Genomic DNA, 16,877 nt, shown 5'->3' on the forward strand with positions numbered 1-16,877 from the left:
ACAGCCCTTGTCTCTTTTCAAGAGCGGGGGAAATCGAAGCCTGCCTCAGTGTCTGTGGCAAAAGCGCTTTTCTACAAATATTTGCTAAACGTCCCTAACAATCGAGGAGCTAATAGGTCGATGAATTTTATATAAAATTCCACCGGGATCCTGTCAGGCCTTCCCCGGCTGCATCGATTTCATTGCCTGCTTGATCTCATCCAATTCTCTCGGAGTTTCAAGGCCCTCTCATGACTGCTCCATGTGGGGAAATTCAAACTCACCCAGGATTTCCATCATATCTTTCCCATCCCATGGAGTGTCTGACCTGCATATGTTTTGGTAAAAGGTCTTAAATACGTCATGTACCTCCCCTATCTGAGACCAACCCTACACCCTGATTCCTAATTTGGGCAGCACGGTAGCATTGTGGAGAGCACAATTGCTTCACAGCTCCAGGGTCCCAGGTTCGATTCCGGCTTGGGTCACTGTCTGTGCGGACTCTGCACGTTCTCCCCGTGTGTGCGTGGGTTTCCTCCGGGTGCCCCGGCTTCCTCCCACAGTCCAAAGATGTGCAGGTTAGGTGGATTGGCCATGATAAATTGCCCTTAGTGTCCAAAATTGCCCTTAGTGTTGGGTGGGGTTACTGGGTTATGGGGATAGGGTGGAGGTGTTGACCTTGGGTAGGGTGCTCTTTCCAAGAGCCGGTGCAGACTCGATGGGCCGAATGGCCTCTTTCTGCACTGTAAATTCTATGATAATCTATGATAATCGGGCAATCTCCCTCTCAGCCTCCTGTTTCCTCAGTTGATTTAGAATCAATAAGATGAAGATGGTCCTGTTTAATCGGAGAGTGTGATTTGTGGTTGTGTACCCAGCGAAATGAAGGGTCACATTTGACTCAAAAGATTTCTATTTCGAAAGTGTCTGCTCCCAGTCTGCTCTGGCCAAATCATATCTGATCTTATTAAAATCGGCCTCTCGGCAGTTTACAACTTTAATCTCAGGTTCATCGCTCTCCTTTTCCATAACAATCTTGAATCTAATGAGTTATAATCACTGTCTGCAAAATGCTCCCCGCTGATACTTCAACCACCTGCCCAGCTTCGTTACCTAAAATTAAGTCCAGGGCCTCTCTTGTAGGACCTTCTACATACTGGCTTAAAAAGATCTGGATGCATTTTAAGAATTCCATTCCCCTAAAACTTTTACACTCTAGTGTACAGTTAATATTGGGGAAGTTTTCTGTTTTTAATATAAATTTAGAGTACCCAATTATTTATTTTTTTCAATTAAGGGGCAATTTAGTGTGGCCAATTCACCTAACCTGCACATCTTTGGGTTGTGGGGGTGAAACCCACGCAGACACGGGGAGAATGTGCAAACTCCACACGGACAGTGATCCAGGGCTGGGATTCAAACCCGGGTCCTCAGCACCGCAATCCCAGTGCTAACCACTGCACCACGTGTCGCCCCAATATTGGGGAAGTTGAAATCCCCCACTATCACTACCCTATTACTTTTACACTTCTCTGAAATTTTCCTACATATCTGCTCTTCTATTTCTCTCTCGCTGTTTGGGGGCCTATCGAACACTCCCAGCAATGTGATTACTCCTTTTGGATTTTAAGTTCTACCCATATAGCTTCAGTTGAAGAGTCTAAGATATCACCCCTCTTACTGCTGTAATTCTCTGATCAAAATTGTCAACCCCCCTCTTCTTTTACCCCCTTCCCTATCTCGCCTGAAGACCCTGTGTCCTGGAATATTGAGCTGCCAATCCTGACCCTCTCTCAATCATGTCTCAGAGACAGCAATTACATCATACCCCCTGTTTTAATTTGTGCCCTCAATTCGTCTGCCTTGTTCGTCAGACTCCTCGCATTAAAATAAATACCATCCAATCTTGCCAAACTCCATTGTGACATCACTGGCCGAGACATTCTCTGCCTTCCTGACTCACTTGATGTCTCCTCTAATTTTGGCTCCGTATCTCCCCCCGCTGAACCTACTCTCAGGATCCCAGGCCCCGACAAGTTAGTTTAAACTCTCCCCAACAGCACGAGCAAACCTCCCTGCAAGGACACTGGTCCCATTCTGAATCTTTAACACAAAGAAGAAAACATTTATTAAACCTCTATTATACCAGACAAACGGGTTGGAAAGACCTCACTGTAAAGACGAGAAAATGATGTGGAGATTCACTATTCCTCCCCCCCCCCCCCCACCAAGCTGTATCATGGGATTAGTAATCCAGGGTGATGTGCTGGGGAATTGGGATCGAATCCCACCATGGCAGATGGTGAAATTGGAATTCAATAAAACATCTGGAATAAAAAAGTCTAATGATGACCATGAATTTCGATTTCGGCGGCGTGAGAGCAGCTGGTTAGTCAGTTTCAGCGGGAGCATTGCGGAAGGAGGTTGCTGGGAGGTAAGTCAACCTTTGAAAGCACTTCTCTTTGCAGGGGCAGGCCAGTCGATTTCGGCGGCGTGGGAGCAGCTGGTTGGTCAGTTTCAGCGGGAGCATTGCGGAAGGAGGTTGCTGGGAGGTAAGTCAACCTTTAAAAGCACTTCTCTTTGCAGGGGCAGGCCAGTCGATTTCGGCGGCGTGAGAGCAGCTGGTTAGTCAGTTTCAGCGGGAGCATTGCGGAAGGAGGTTGCTGGGAGGTAAGTCAACCTTTAAAAGCACTTCTCTTTGCAGGGGCAGGCCAGTCGATTTCGGCGGCGTGAGAGCAGCTGGTTAGTCAGTTTCAGCGGGAGCATTGCGGAAGGAGGTTGCTGGGAGGTAAGTCAACCTTTGAAAGCACTTGTCTTTGCAGGGGCAGGCCAGTCGATTTCGGCGGCGTGAGAACAGCTGGTGAGTGGTGAGTCAGTTTCAGCGGGAGCATTGCGGAAGGAGGTTGCTGGGAGGTAAGTCAACCTTTGAAAGCACTTCTCTTTGCAGGGGCAGGCCAGTCGATTTCGGCGGCGTGAGAGCAGCTGGTTAGTCAGTTTCAGCGGGAGCATTGCGGAAGGAGGTTGCTGGGAGGTAAGTCAACCTTTGAAAGCACTTCTCTTTGCAGGGGCAGGCCAGTCGATTTCGGCGGCGTGAGAACAGCTGGTGAGTCAGTTTCAGCGGGAGCATTGCGGAAGGAGGTTGCTGGGAGGTAAGTCAACCTTTAAAAGCACTTCTCTTTGCAGGGGCAGGCCAGTCGATTTCGGCGGCGTGAGAGCAGCTGGTTAGTCAGTTTCAGCGGGAGTATTGCGGAAGGAGGTTGCTGGGAGGTAAGTCAACCTTTAAAAGCACTTCTCTTTGCAGGGGCAGGCCAGTCGATTTCGGCGGGAGTGGAGCTGGCTGGTTAGTCAATTTCAGCAGGAGCTGAGAATTTTTCTTTTTTTTAAAATTAGTTATTTAGGCGGGAACAGGAAGTCGACCCGCGGACGTCTGGGAAGACCCTCACCAATAAATTCTGGTGGAGAGGAAACCCGAGACACTACACGTGTAGTGTCTCCCACCCGCCCTCCTCCTCTAACCTAATAATAAAACCCTTTGGTCTGAGGTAAGTACCATATTTTTATTATATTATTATTATTTTTTATAAAAATTTAATTCAGTTGTTAGCCAGATCTTGGTAGAAAGTTAGAGGAATGGCAGGGAAGGGAGTGCAATGTTCCTCCTGCAGGATGTTTGAGGTGAGGGATGCAGTTAGTGTCCCTGCTGATTTTACCTGCAGGAAGTGCTGCCATCTCCAGCTCCTCCAAGACCGAGTTAGGGAACTGGAGCTGGAGTTGGAAGAACTTCGGATCATTCGGGAGGCAGAAGGGGTCATAGATAGCAGCTTCAGGGAATTAGTTACACCAAAGATTGGAGATAGGTGGGTAACTGTAAGAGGGACTGGGAAAAAACAGTCAGTGCAGGGATCCCCTGCGGTCGTTCCCCTGAGAAACAAGTATACCGCTTTGGATACTTGTGGGGGGGACGACTTACCAGGGGTAAGCCATGGGGTACGGGCCTCTGGCACGGAGTCTGTCCCTGTTGCTCAGAAGGGAAGGGGGGAGAGGAGCAGAGCATTAGTAATTGGGGACTCTATAGTCAGGGGCACAGATAGGAGATTTTGTGGGAGCGTGAGAGACTCACGTTTGGTATGTTGCCTCCCAGGTGCAAGGGTACGTGATGTCTCGGATCGTGTTTTCCGGGTCCTTAGGGGGGAGGGGGAGCAGCCCCAAGTCGTGGTCCACATTGGCACCAACGACATAGGTAGGAAAGGGGACAAGGATGTCAGGCAGGCTTTCAGGGAGCTAGGATGGAAGCTCAGAACTAGAACAAACAGAGTTGTTATCTCTGGGTTGTTGCCCGTGCCACGTGATAGTGAGATGAGGAATAGGGAGAGAGAGCATTTAAACACGTGGCTACAGGGATGGTGCAGGCGGGAGGGTTTCAGATTTTTGGATAACTGGGGCTCTTTCTGGGGAAGGTGGGACCTCTACAGACAGGATGGTCTACATCTGAACCTGAGGGGCACAATATCCTGGGGGGGAGATTTGTTAGTGCTCTTTGGGGGGGTTTAAACTAATGCAGCAGGGGCATGGGAACCTGGATTGTAGTTTTAGGGTAAGGGAGAATGAGAGTATAGAGGTCAGGAGCACAGATTTGACGTCGCAGGAGGGGGCCAGCGTTCAGGTAGGTGGTTTGAAGTGTGTCTACTTCAATGCCAGGAGTATACGAAACAAGGTAGGGGAACTGGCAGCGTGGGTTGGTACCTGGGACTTCGATGTTGTGGCCATTTCGGAGACATGGATAGAGCAGGGACAGGAATGGATGTTGCAGGTTCCGGGGTTTAGGTGTTTTAGTAAGCTCAGAGAAGGAGGCAAAAGAGGGGGAGGTGTGGCGCTGCTAGTCAAGAGCAGTATTACGGTGGCGGAGAGGATGCTAGATGGGGACTCTTCCGAGGTAGTATTGGCTGAAGTTAGAAACAGGAAAGGAGAGGTCACCCTGTTGGGAGTTTTTTATAGGCCTCCTAATAGTTCTAGGGATGTAGAGGAAAGGATGGCGAAGATGATTCTGGATATGAGCGAAAGTAACAGGGTAGTTATTATGGGAGACTTTAACTTTCCAAATATTGACTGGAAAAGATATAGTTCGAGTACAATAGATGGGTCGTTTTTTGTACAGTGTGTGCAGGAGGGTTTCCTGAAACAATATGTTGACAGGCCAACAAGAGGCGAGGCCACGTTGGATTTGGTTTTGGGTAATGAACCAGGCCAGGTGTTGGATTTGGAGGTAGGAGAGCACTTTGGGGACAGTGACCACAATTCGGTGACGTTTACGTTAATGATGGAAAGGGATAAGTATACACCGCAGGGCAAGAGTTATAGCTGGGGGAAGGGCAATTATGATGCCATTAGACGTGACTTGGGGGGGATAAGGTGGAGAAGTAGGCTGCAAGTGTTGGGCACACTGGATAAGTGGGGCTTGTTCAAGGATCAGCTACTGCGTGTTCTTGATAAGTATGTACCGGTCAGACAGGGAGGAAGGCGTCGAGCGAGGGAACCGTGGTTTACCAAGGAAGTGGAATCTCTTGTTAAGAGGAAGAATAAGGCCTATGTGAAGATGAAGTGTGAAGTTTCGGTTGGGGCGATGGATAGTTACAAGGTAGCGAGGAAGGATCTAAAGAGAGAGCTAAGACGAGCAAGGAGGGGACATGAGAAGTATTTGGCAGGAAGGATCAAGGAAAACCCAAAAGCTTTCTATAGGTATGTCAGGAATAAGCGAATGACTAGGGAAAGAGTAGGACCAGTCAAGGACAGGGATGGGAAATTGTGTGTGGAGTCTGAAGAGATAGGCGAGATACTAAATGAATATTTTTCGTCAGTATTCACTCAGGAAAAAGATAATGTTGTGGAGGAGAATGCTGAGCCCCAGGCTAATAGAATAGATGGCATTGAGGTACGTAGGGAAGAGGTGTTGGCAATTCTGGACAGGCTGAAAATAGATAAGTCCCCGGGACCTGATGGGATTTATCCTAGGATTCTATGGGAGGCCAGGGAAGAGATTGCTGGACCTTTGGCTTTGATTTTTATGTCATCATTGGCTACAGGAATAGTGCCAGAGGACTGGAGGACAGCAAATGTGGTCCCTTTGTTCAAAAAGGGGAGCAGAGACAACCCCGGCAACTATAGACCGGTGAGCCTCACGTCTGTAGTGGGTAAAGTCTTGGAGGGGATTATAAGGGACACGATTTATAATCATCTAGATAGGAATAATATGATCAGGGATAGTCAGCATGGCTTTGTGAAGGGTAGGTCATGCCTCACAAACCTTATTGAGTTCTTTGAGAAGGTGACTGAACAGGTAGACGAGGGTAGAGCAGTTGATGTGGTGTATATGGATTTCAGCAAAGCGTTTGATAAGGTTCCCCACGGTAGGCTATTGCAAAAAATACGGAGGCTGGGGATTGAGGGTGATTTAGAGATGTGGATCAGAAATTGGCTAGCTGAAAGAAGACAGAGGGTGGTGGTTGATGGGAAATGTTCAGAATGGAGTACAGTCACAAGTGGAGTACCACAAGGATCTGTTCTGGGGCTGTTGCTGTTTGTCATTTTTATCAATGACCTAGAGGAAGGCGCAGAAGGGTGGGTGAGTAAATTTGCAGACGATACTAAAGTCGGTGGTGTTGTCGATAGTGTGGAAGGATGTAGCAGGTTACAGAGGGATATAGATAAGCTGCAGAGCTGGGCTGAGAGGTGGCAAATGGAGTTTAATGTAGAGAAGTGTGAGGTGATTCACTTTGGAAGGAATAACAGGAATGCGGAATATTTGGCTAATGGTAAAGTTCTTGAAAGTGTGGATGAGCAGAGGGATCTAGGTGTCCATGTACATAGATCCCTGAAAGTTGCCACCCAGGTTGATAGGGTTGTGAAGAAGGCCTATGGAGTGTTGGCCTTTATTGGTAGAGGGATTGAGTTCCGGAGTCGGGAGGTCATGTTGCAGCTGTACAGAACTCTGGTACGGCCGCATTTGGAGTATTGCGTACAGTTCTGGTCACCGCATTATAGGAAGGACGTGGAGGCTTTGGAGCGGGTGCAGAGGAGATTTACCAGGATGTTGCCTGGTATGGAGGGAAAATCTTATGAGGAAAGGCTGATGGAGTTGAGGTTGTTTTCGTTGGAGAGAAGAAGGTTAAGAGGAGACTTAATAGAGGCATACAAAATGATCAGGGGGTTGGATAGGGTGGACAGTGAGAGCCTTCTCCCGCGGATGGATATGGCTGGCACGAGGGGACATAACTTTAAACTGAGGGGTAATAGATATAGGACAGAGGTCAGAGGTAGGTTCTTTACGCAAAGAGTAGTGAGGCCGTGGAATGCCCTACCTACTACAGTAGTGAACTCGCCAACATTGAGGGCATTTAAAAGTTTATTGGATAAACATATGGATGATAATGGCATAGTGTAGGTTAGATGGCTTTTGTTTCGGTGCAACATCGTGGGCCGAAGGGCCTGTACTGCGCTGTATTGTTCTATGTTCTATGAAACCAATGTCAATTGTGCTACAAACCCATCCGGTTTGAGGAAAGAAATCTGCCGTCCTTACCTGGTCTGGCCTACATGTGACTCCAGACCCAACGCAATGTTGTCCCTGATGTCCCTTCTGAAATTGCCTGGCAAGCCACTTAGTTGTATTCAATTGCCACAAGAGGAGTGATATTAGTTTATCCATTTTGGCAGTAAGGATTGAAAATCGGAGAATTCAAATATCTAAAACTTGCAAATGTCAATGTTCAGAGAAACTTTGACAAGCAGCACAGCCAGTCAATATACAGGGGCAAGAAGGAATTATGAAGTCAAATGTCATGATGGAATTTATTGCAAGGCCATTGAAGTTAAACAACAAGGAAGTCATGAACAAGACCACACCTGGAATACTGTGGCCAGGTTTTGTCACAGTACCTAAGGAAGATTATACTTGACTTGGAGGTGGGAAAGTGAAGATACTCTGGATAGGTTCCTGGGTTGAGAGGGTTGGCCTCTGATTCGAGGGTGAGTAAATTAGGACGATAGTCTTTCGAGTTTGGAAGAATATGACCTCATTGTAATCTGATGGAAGTATATACAATTGCGAAGAGGATTGGTAGGGCAGTCACCGAGGCTGGGAGTTTCCCAGTCCCGCCCTCTGGGTCCTGTCACAGCAGGTGCAGCGAGCCAGCCAAAAGTCCATCGACTTCGGGAGGACTGGAAAAGTCTAGCAGTGGACTCCCACCCTGAGGGGCACAATCTCAAGACAAGGGGCTAATCATTTAGCAAATAGAAGTAATTTGACATGGTAGCTTATAACTGTATACGTTATAGGGTGGCACGGTGGCACAGTGGTTAGCACTGCTGCCTCACAGCTCCAGGGACCCGGGTTCAATTCCGGCCTTGGGTCACTGTCTGTGCGGAGTCTGCACGTTCTCCCCGTGTGTGCGTAGGTTTCCTCCGGGTGCTCCGGTTTCCTCCCACAGTCCAAAGATGTGCAGGTTAGGTGAATTGGCCATGCTAAATTGCCCTTTAGTGTCTAAAAGGTGAGGTCAGGGTTACTTGGTTATGGGGATAGGGTGGAGGCATGGGTTTGGGTAGGGTGCTCTTTCCAAGGGCCGGTGCAGACTCGATGGGTCGATTGGCCTCCTTCTGCTCTGTAAATTCTATGATACAAGGCACAAGTCAGGAATGTGATGGAACACTCCCCACTTTCCTGGATGAGTGCAGCTCCAACACCACTCAAGAAGCTCGACACATCCAGGACAATAATAATAATAATCACTTATTGTCACAAGCAGGCTTCAAAGAAGTTACTGGGAAAAGCCCCTAGTTGCCACATTGCGGCTCCTGTTCAGGGAGGCCGATGCGGGAATCGAACCCAGGCTGCTGGTCTTGTTCTGCTTTACAAGCCAGCTGTTTAGCCCACTGTGCTAAACCAGCCCCTGCACCAAACCAGCCCCAACAAAGCAGCTGGCTTGATCGCTCAACCCCTCCACCATGACGATCATCACATTCGCGTTTACCCTCTGTTGAATACACGGCATCCAAGGTCCCTCAGGCAGAAATGATCTAGGCCTACAGCAAGAACAATAAACCACCCACCTTCAAATCATTTCGCACCAATAACCTGTGTAAGTGAAGAATGTTGAAGGCTGACGTTGTTTCTGTGTCCCCCTACAGCGATGTGTTATGTGGCAAAATCCAGTGTCAGGGTGGCGATGCGGTTCCACTCCGAGGCGGAATGGTGAACATCATGACGAGCAGATTCGTTTTTGGGGGGGTGAGGTATGAGTGTCAAGGGACAGTATCTTCCTTACCTGACTCCAACATACCAGACCTAGTGCATCAAGGAACCATGTGTGGAAATGAGAAGGTAATCAGTTCACAATCAGTGTCAAAGCAATATTAACACCAGATTAATATGTTTCCACTCTACATGCCCCCTCTCAGGATTTGTGAAGGGATTCCCCTTCATGCTCAGAGTTTCAGGCATTTCTCCTCCTCATTACTGAACCTCCCCATTGTCCCCACCAGCACATTTCCTCCCTGTAATCCCTTAAAGCCATGACTCTTCATTCCCGTCTGCCCGCTATCCTTCTGCCTTCCTCCTTTCTCTTTCTCTCCTACTGCTTTTTACTCTCGCCTCTTGCATTCACTCTCCCCTTCAGTCTCTCTCCCCTTAATTCTGTCCCCTACATTCTCTCCCCAATAGACCCATAGAATTCCGACAGGACAGAAAGAGGCCATTCGGCCCATCAACTCTGTGCCGACCCTCTGAAGGAGCACTCTACACAGGTCCAATCCCCCAGCCTATCCCTGTAACACCACATCTTTGGACACAAAGGGGCAATTTATCCTGGCCAATCCACCTAACCTGTGCGTCTTTGGGTTGTGGAGGTTGAAACCCCCGCAGACACAGGGAGAATGTGCAAACTCCACATGGCCAGTGACCCAGGGCCGGGATTCAAACCCGGGTCCTCAGCGCCGCAATCCCAGTGCTAACCACTGCGCCGCATGCCACCCTCGTCACTGGCACTTTGAGGCAGCAGTGCTAACCACTGTGCTACCGTGCCGCCTTCACGCTCCCTCCCTTTCATTCTCTCTTTCACACTCTCTCCTTCACTCTCCCCCTTCACTCTCTCCCCTTCACTCTCTCTCCCCTTCACTCTCTCTCCCCTTCACTCTCTCTCCCCTCCTCTCTCTTTCCCCCTTCTCTCTCTCTCCCCCTTCACTCTCTCGCCCCTTCACTCTCTCTCCCCTTCACTCTCTCTCCCCTTCACTCTCTCTCCCCTTCACTCTCTCTCCCCTTCACTCTCTCTCCCCTTCACTCTCTCTCCCCTTCACTCTCTCCCCTTCACTCTCTCCCCTGATTAACAACTTCCTTACCTTGCAGGTCAGCTGTTAGTTCGGGAGAAAGAGAGAGCCGGGACGCGGGAGTTTGAAAAAGCGCGGGAGCTGCGAGGCAGAGGGGACAGTTTAAAAGGTCGCTGCCTGGGTGAGGTGAGTACTGATTAACAACTTGCTTACCTTGCAGGCCAAGTCGATTTCAGCGGGAGCGGAGCAGGCTAGTCCATTTCAGCGGGGGCAGTGCGGTAGTGATTTCCGGGAGGTAAGTCTCTCCTTTAAAAACACTTACCTGGTCCCGTTTTCGGTCCCTCTTTGCTGTTTTAAAAAAAAATTTTAGTGTTTAAGGCGGGAACAGGAAGTCGACCCGCGGACTTCTGGGAAGACCCTCACCAATAAATTCTGGACTGGGAAAAAGCAGTCAGTGCAGGGATCCCCTGCAGTCGTTCCCCTGAGAAACAAGTATACCGCTTTGGATACTTGTGGGGGGGACGACTTACCAGGGGTAAGCCATGGGGTACGGGCCTCTGGCACGGAGTCTGTCCCTGTTGCTCAGAAGGGAAGGGGGGTGAGGAGCAGAGCATTAGTAATTGGGGACTCGATAGTCAGGGGCACAGATAGGAGATTTTGTGGGAGCGTGAGAGACTCACGTTTGGTATGTTGCCTCCCAGGTGCAAGGGTACATGATGTCTCGGATCGTGTTTTCCGGGTCCTTAAGGGGGAGGGGGAGCAGCCCCAAGTCGTGGTCCACATTGGCACTAACGACATAGGTAGGAAAGGGGATAAGGATGTCAGGCAGGCTTTCAGGGAGCTAGGATGGAAGCTCAGAACTAGAACAAACAGAGTTGTTGCCCGTGCCACGTGATAGTGAGATGAGGAATAGGGAGAGAGCGCAATTAAACACGTGGCTACAGGGATGGTGCAGGCGGGAGGGATTCAGATTTCTGGATAACTGGGGCTCTTTCTGGGGAAAGTGGGACCTCTACAGACAGGATGGTCTACATCTGAACCTGAGGGGCACAAATATCCTGGGGGGGAGATTTGTTAGTGCTCTTTGGGGGGGTTTAAACTAATGCAGCAGGGGCATGGGAACCTAGATTGTAGTTTTAGGGTAAGGGAGAATGAGAGTATAGAGGTCAGGAGCTCAGATTTGACGTCGCAGGAGGGGGCCAGTGTTCAGGTAGGTGGTTTGAAGTGTGTCTACTTCAATGCCAGGAGTATACGAAATAAGGTAGGGGAACTGGCAGCATGGGTTGGTACCTGGGACTTCGATGTTGTGGCCATTTTGGAGATATGGATAGAGCAGGGACAGGAATGGATGTTGCAGGTTCCGGGGTTTAGGTGTTTTAGGAAGCTCAGAGAAGGAGGCAAAAGAGGGGGAGGTGTGACGCTGCTAGTCAAGAGCAGTATTACGGTGGCTGCGAGGACGCTAGATGGGGACTCATCTTCCGAGGTAGTATGGGCTGAGGTTAGAAACATGAAAGGAGAGGTCACCCTGTTGGGAGTCTTCTATAGGCCTCCAAATAGTTCTAGGGATGTAGAGGAAAGGATGGCGAGGATGATCCTGGATAAGAGCGAAAGTAACAGGGTAGTTATTATGGGAGACTTTAACTTTCTAAATATTGACTGGAAAAGATATAGTTTGAGTACATTAGATGGGTCGTTTTTTGTACAGTGTGTGCAGGAGGGTTTCCTGACACAGTTTGTTGACAGGCCAACAAGAGGCGAGGCCACATTGGATTTGGTTTTGGGTAATGAACCAGGCCAGGTGTTGGATTTGGAGGTAGGAGAGCACTTTGGGGACAGTGACCACAATTCGGTGACGTTTACGTTAATGATGGAAAGGGATAAGTATACACCGCAGGGCAAGAGTTATAGCTGGGGGAAGGGCAATTATGATGCCATTAGACGTGACTTGGGGGGGATAAGGTGGAGAAGTAGGCTGCAAGTGTTGGGCACACTGGATAAGTGGGGCTTGTTCAAGGATCAGCTACTGCGTGTTCTTGATAAGTATGTACCGGACAGGCAGGTAGGAAGGCGCCGAGCGAGGGAACCGTGGTTTACCAAAGAAGTGGAATCCCTTGTTAAGAGGAAGAAGGAGGCCTATGTGAAGATGAGGTGTGAAGTTTCAGTTGGGGCGATGGATAGTTACAAGGTAGCGAGGAAGGATCTAAAGAGAGAGCTAAGACGAGCAAGGAGGGGACATGAGAAGTATTTGGCAGGTAGGATCAAGGAAAACCCAAAAGCTTTCTATAGGTATGTCAGGAATAAGCGAATGACGAGGGAAAGAGTAGGACCAGTCAAGGACAGGGATGGGAAGTTGTGTGTGGAGTCTGAAGAGATAGGCGAGATACTAAATGAATATTGTTCGTCAGTATTCACTCAGGAAAAAGATAATGTTGTAGAGGAGAATGCTGAGCCCCAGGCTAATAGATTAGATGGCATTGAGGTACGTAGGGAAGAGGTGTTGGCAATTCTGGACAGGCTGAAAATAGATAAGTCCCCGGGACCTGATGGGATTTATCCTAGGATTTTCTGGGAGGCCAGGGAAGAGATTGCTGGACCTTTGGCTTTGATTTTTATGTCACCATTGGCTACAGGAATTGTGCCAGAAGACTGGAGGATAGCAAATGTGGTCCCTTTGTTCAAAAAGGGGAGCAGAGACAATCCCGGCAACTATAGACCGGTGAGCCTCACGTCTGTAGTGGGTAAAGTCTTGGAGGGGATTATAAGAGACAAGATTTATAATCATCTAGATAGGAATAATATGATCAGGGATAGTCAGCATGGCTTTGTGAAGGGTAGGTCATGCCTCACAAACCTTATTGAGTTCTTTGAGAAGGTGACTGAACAGGTAGACGAGGGTAGAGCAGTTGATGTGGTGTATATGGATTTCAGCAAAGCGTTTGATAAGGTTCCCCATGGTAGGCTATTGCAGAAAATACGGAGGCTGGGGATTGAGGGTGATTTAGAGATGTGGATCAGAAATTGGCTAGCTGAAAGAAGACAGAGGGTGGTGGTTGATGGGAAATGTTCAGAATGGAGTTCAGTCACAAGTGGAGTACCACAAGGATCTGTTCTGGGGCCGTTGCTGTTTGTCATTTTTATCAATGACCTAGAGGAAGGCGCAGAAGGGTGGGTGAGTAAATTTGCAGATGATACTACAGTCGGTGGTGTTGTCGATAGTGTGGAAGGATGTAGCAGGTTACAGAGGGATATAGATAAGCTGCAGAGCTGGGCTGAGAGGTGGCAAATGGAGTTTATTACATAGATTACATAGAACATACAGTGCAGAAGGAGGCCATTCGGCCCATCGAGTCTGCACCGACCCACATTAATCCCTCACTTCCACCTTATCCCCGCAACCCAATAACCCCTCCCAACCCTTATGGACACTACGGGTAATTTAGCATGGCCAATCCACCTAACCTGCACGTCTTTGGACTGTGGGAGGAAACCGGAGCACCCGGAGGAAACCCACGCGGACACAGGGAGAACGTGCAAACTCCGCACAGACAGTGACCCAGCGGGGAATCGAACCTGGGACCCTGGCGCTGTGAAGCCACAGTGCTAATCACTTGTGCTACCGTGCTGCCCAGTTTAATGTAGAGAAGTGTGAGGTGATTCACTTTGGAAGGAATAACAGGAATGCGGAATATTTGGCTAATGGTAAAGTTCTTGAAAGTGTGGATGAGCAGAGGGATCTTGGTGTCCATGTACATAGATCCCTGAAAGTTGCCACCCAGGTTGATAGGGTTGTGAAGGAGGCCTATGGAGTGTTGGCCTTTATTGGGAAAGGGATTGAGTTCCAGAGTCAGGAGGTCATGTTGCAGCTGTACAGAACTCTGGTACGGCCGCATTTGGAGTATTGCGTACAGTTCTGGTCACCGCATTATAGGAAGGACGTGGAGGCTTTGGGGCGGGTGCAGAGGAGATTTACCAGGATGTTGCCTGGTATAGAGGGAAAATCTTGGAGGAAAGGCTGATGGACTTGAGGTTGTTTTCGTTGGAGAGAAGAAGGTTAAGAGGAGACTTAATAGAGGCATACAAAATGATCAGGGGGTTGGATAGGGTGGACAGCGAGAGCCTTCTCCCGCGGATGGAAATGGCTGGCACGAGGGGACATAGCTTTAAACTGAGGGGTAATAGATATAGGACAGAGGTCAGAGGTAGGTTCTTTACGCAAAGAGTAGTGAGGCTGTGGAATGCCCTACCTGCTACAGTAGTGAACTCGCCAACATTGAGGGCATTTAAAAGTTTATTGGATAAACATATGGATGATAATGGTATAGTGTAGGTTAGATGGCTTTTGTTTCGGTGCAACATCGTGGGCCGAAGGGCCTGTACTGCGCTGTATTGTTCTATGTTCACTCTCTCTCCCCCTTCACTCTCACTCCTTCACTCTCTCCCCTTCACTCTCTCCCCTTCACTCTCTCCCCCTTCACTCTCTCCCCCTTCACTCTCTCCCCCTTCACCCTCTCCCCCTTCACCCTCTCCCCCTTCACTCTCTCCCCCTTCACTCTCTCCCCCTTCACTCTCTCCCCCTTCACTCTCTCCCCCTTCACTCTCTCCCCCTTCACTCTGGCCCCCTTCACTCTACCTCTATCTTCAAACTCTCCCCTTCTCTCTCTCCCCTTCACTCTCTCCCCTTCATTCTCTCCCCTTCATTCTCTCCCCTTCACTCTACCTCTATCTTCAAACTCTCCCCTTCACTCTCTCCCCTTTACTCTCTCCCCTTCATTCTCTCCCCCTTCACTGTCTCCCCTTCACTCTCTCTCCCCTTCACTCTCTCTCCGCTTCACTCTCTCTCCCCTTCACTCTCTCTCCCCTTCACTCTCTCTCCCCTTCACTCTCTCTCCCCTTCACTCTCTCTCCCCTTCACTCTCTCTCCCCTTCACTCTCTCACCCCTTCACTCTCTCACCCCTTCGCTCTCTCTCCCCTTTCACTCCCTCCCCTTCACTCTCTCCCCTTCACTCTCCCCTTCACTCTCTCCCCTTCACTCTCTCTCCTTCACTCTCTCTCCTTCCCTCTCTCTCCTTCACTCTCTCTCTCTCACTCTCTCCCCTTCATTCTCTCCGCTTCACTCTCTCTCCTTCACTCTCTCTCCTTCACTCTCTCCCCTTCACTCTCTCCCCTTCACTCTCTCCTTCCCTCTCTCCCCTTCACTCTCTCCCCTTCACTCTCTCCCCTTCACTCTCTCCCCTTCATTCTCTCCCCTTCACTCTCTCCTCTTCACTCTCTCCTCTCTCTCCCCTTCACTCTCTCCCTTTCACTCTCTCCTTCTCCCTCCCCTTCACTCTCTCCCTTTCACTCTCTCCTTCGCCCTCCCCTTCACTCTCTCCCCTTCACTCTACCTCTATCTTCAAACTCTCCCCTTCTCTTTGTCCCCTTCTCTTTCTCCCCTTCACTCGCTCCCCTTCACTCTCTCCCCTTCATTCTCTCTCCCCTTCATTCTCTCTCCCCTTCACTCTCTCTCCCCTTCACTCTCTCCCCTTCACTCTCTCCCCTTCACTCTCTCCCCTTCACTCTCTCCCCTTCACTCTCTCCCCTTCACTCTCTCCCCTTCACTCTCTCCCCTTCACTCTCTCACCCTTCACTCTCTCACCCTTCACACTCTCCCCCTTCACTCTCTCCCCCTTCACTCTCTCCCATTCACTCTCTCCCCTTCACTCTCCCTCCCCTTCACTCTCTCCCTTTCACTCTGTCCTTCTCCCTCCCCTTCATTCTCTCCCCTTCACTCTACCTCTATCTTCAAACTCTCCCCTTCTCTTTCTCCCCTTCTTTTTCTCCCCTTCACTCTCTCCCCTTCACTCTCTCCCCTTCATTCTCTCTCCCCTTCACTCTCTCCCCTTCATTCTCTCCCCCTCACTCTCTCCCCTTCACTCTCTCCCCTTCACACTCCCCCCTTCACTCTCTCCCCTTCACTCTCTCCCCTTCACTCTCGCCCCTTCCCTCTCTCCCCTTCCCTCTCTCCCCTTCCCTCTCTCCCCTTCCCTCTCTCTCTCCTTCACTCTTTCCCCTTCACTCTCTCCCCCTTCACTCTCTCTCACCTTCACTCTCCCTCCCCCTTCACTCTCTCTCCCCTTCACTCTCTCTCCCCTGCACTCTCTCTCCACTCTCTCTCCCCTTCACTCTCTCTCCCCTTCACTCTCTCTCCCCTTCACTCTCTCTCCCCTTCACTCTCTCTCCCCTTCACTCTCTCTCCCCTTCACTCTCTCTCCCCTTCACTCTCTCTCCCCTTCACTCTCTCTCCCCTTCACTCTCTCTCCCCTTCACTCTCTCTCCCCTTCACTCTCTCTCCCCTTCACTCTCTCTCCCCTTCACTCTCTCTCCCCTTCACTCTACCTCTATCTTCAAACTCTCCCCTTCTCTTTCTCCCCTTCACTCTCTCCCCTTCACTCTCTCTCCCCTTCACTCTCTCTCCCCTTCACTCTCTCTCCGCTTCACTCTCTCTCCCCTTCACTCTCTCTCCGCTTCACTCTTTCTCCCCTTCACTCTCTCGCTCCTTCACTCACTCTCTCCTTCACTCTCTCTCTCCTTCACGCTCTCTCCT

At 49.7% G+C, this 16,877-nt stretch overlaps 1 protein-coding gene across 1 annotated transcript in view; it reads left to right on the forward strand.

Moving 5' to 3' along the window:
* The window catches only part of LOC140409366 (disintegrin and metalloproteinase domain-containing protein 12-like), a 572,650-nt gene that overhangs the window by 411,049 nt on the left and 144,724 nt on the right, over positions 1–16,877 (forward strand). Inside the window, exon 16 of the mRNA XM_072497805.1 lies at positions 9,160–9,352. Within this exon, the coding sequence (XP_072353906.1) occupies positions 9,160–9,352 (193 nt within the window). The remainder of the gene's footprint in view (positions 1–9,159; positions 9,353–16,877) is intronic.

Source organism: Scyliorhinus torazame, chromosome 3 (assembly GCF_047496885.1).
Source record: "Scyliorhinus torazame isolate Kashiwa2021f chromosome 3, sScyTor2.1, whole genome shotgun sequence".
Taxonomy (NCBI): domain Eukaryota; kingdom Metazoa; phylum Chordata; class Chondrichthyes; order Carcharhiniformes; family Scyliorhinidae; genus Scyliorhinus; species Scyliorhinus torazame.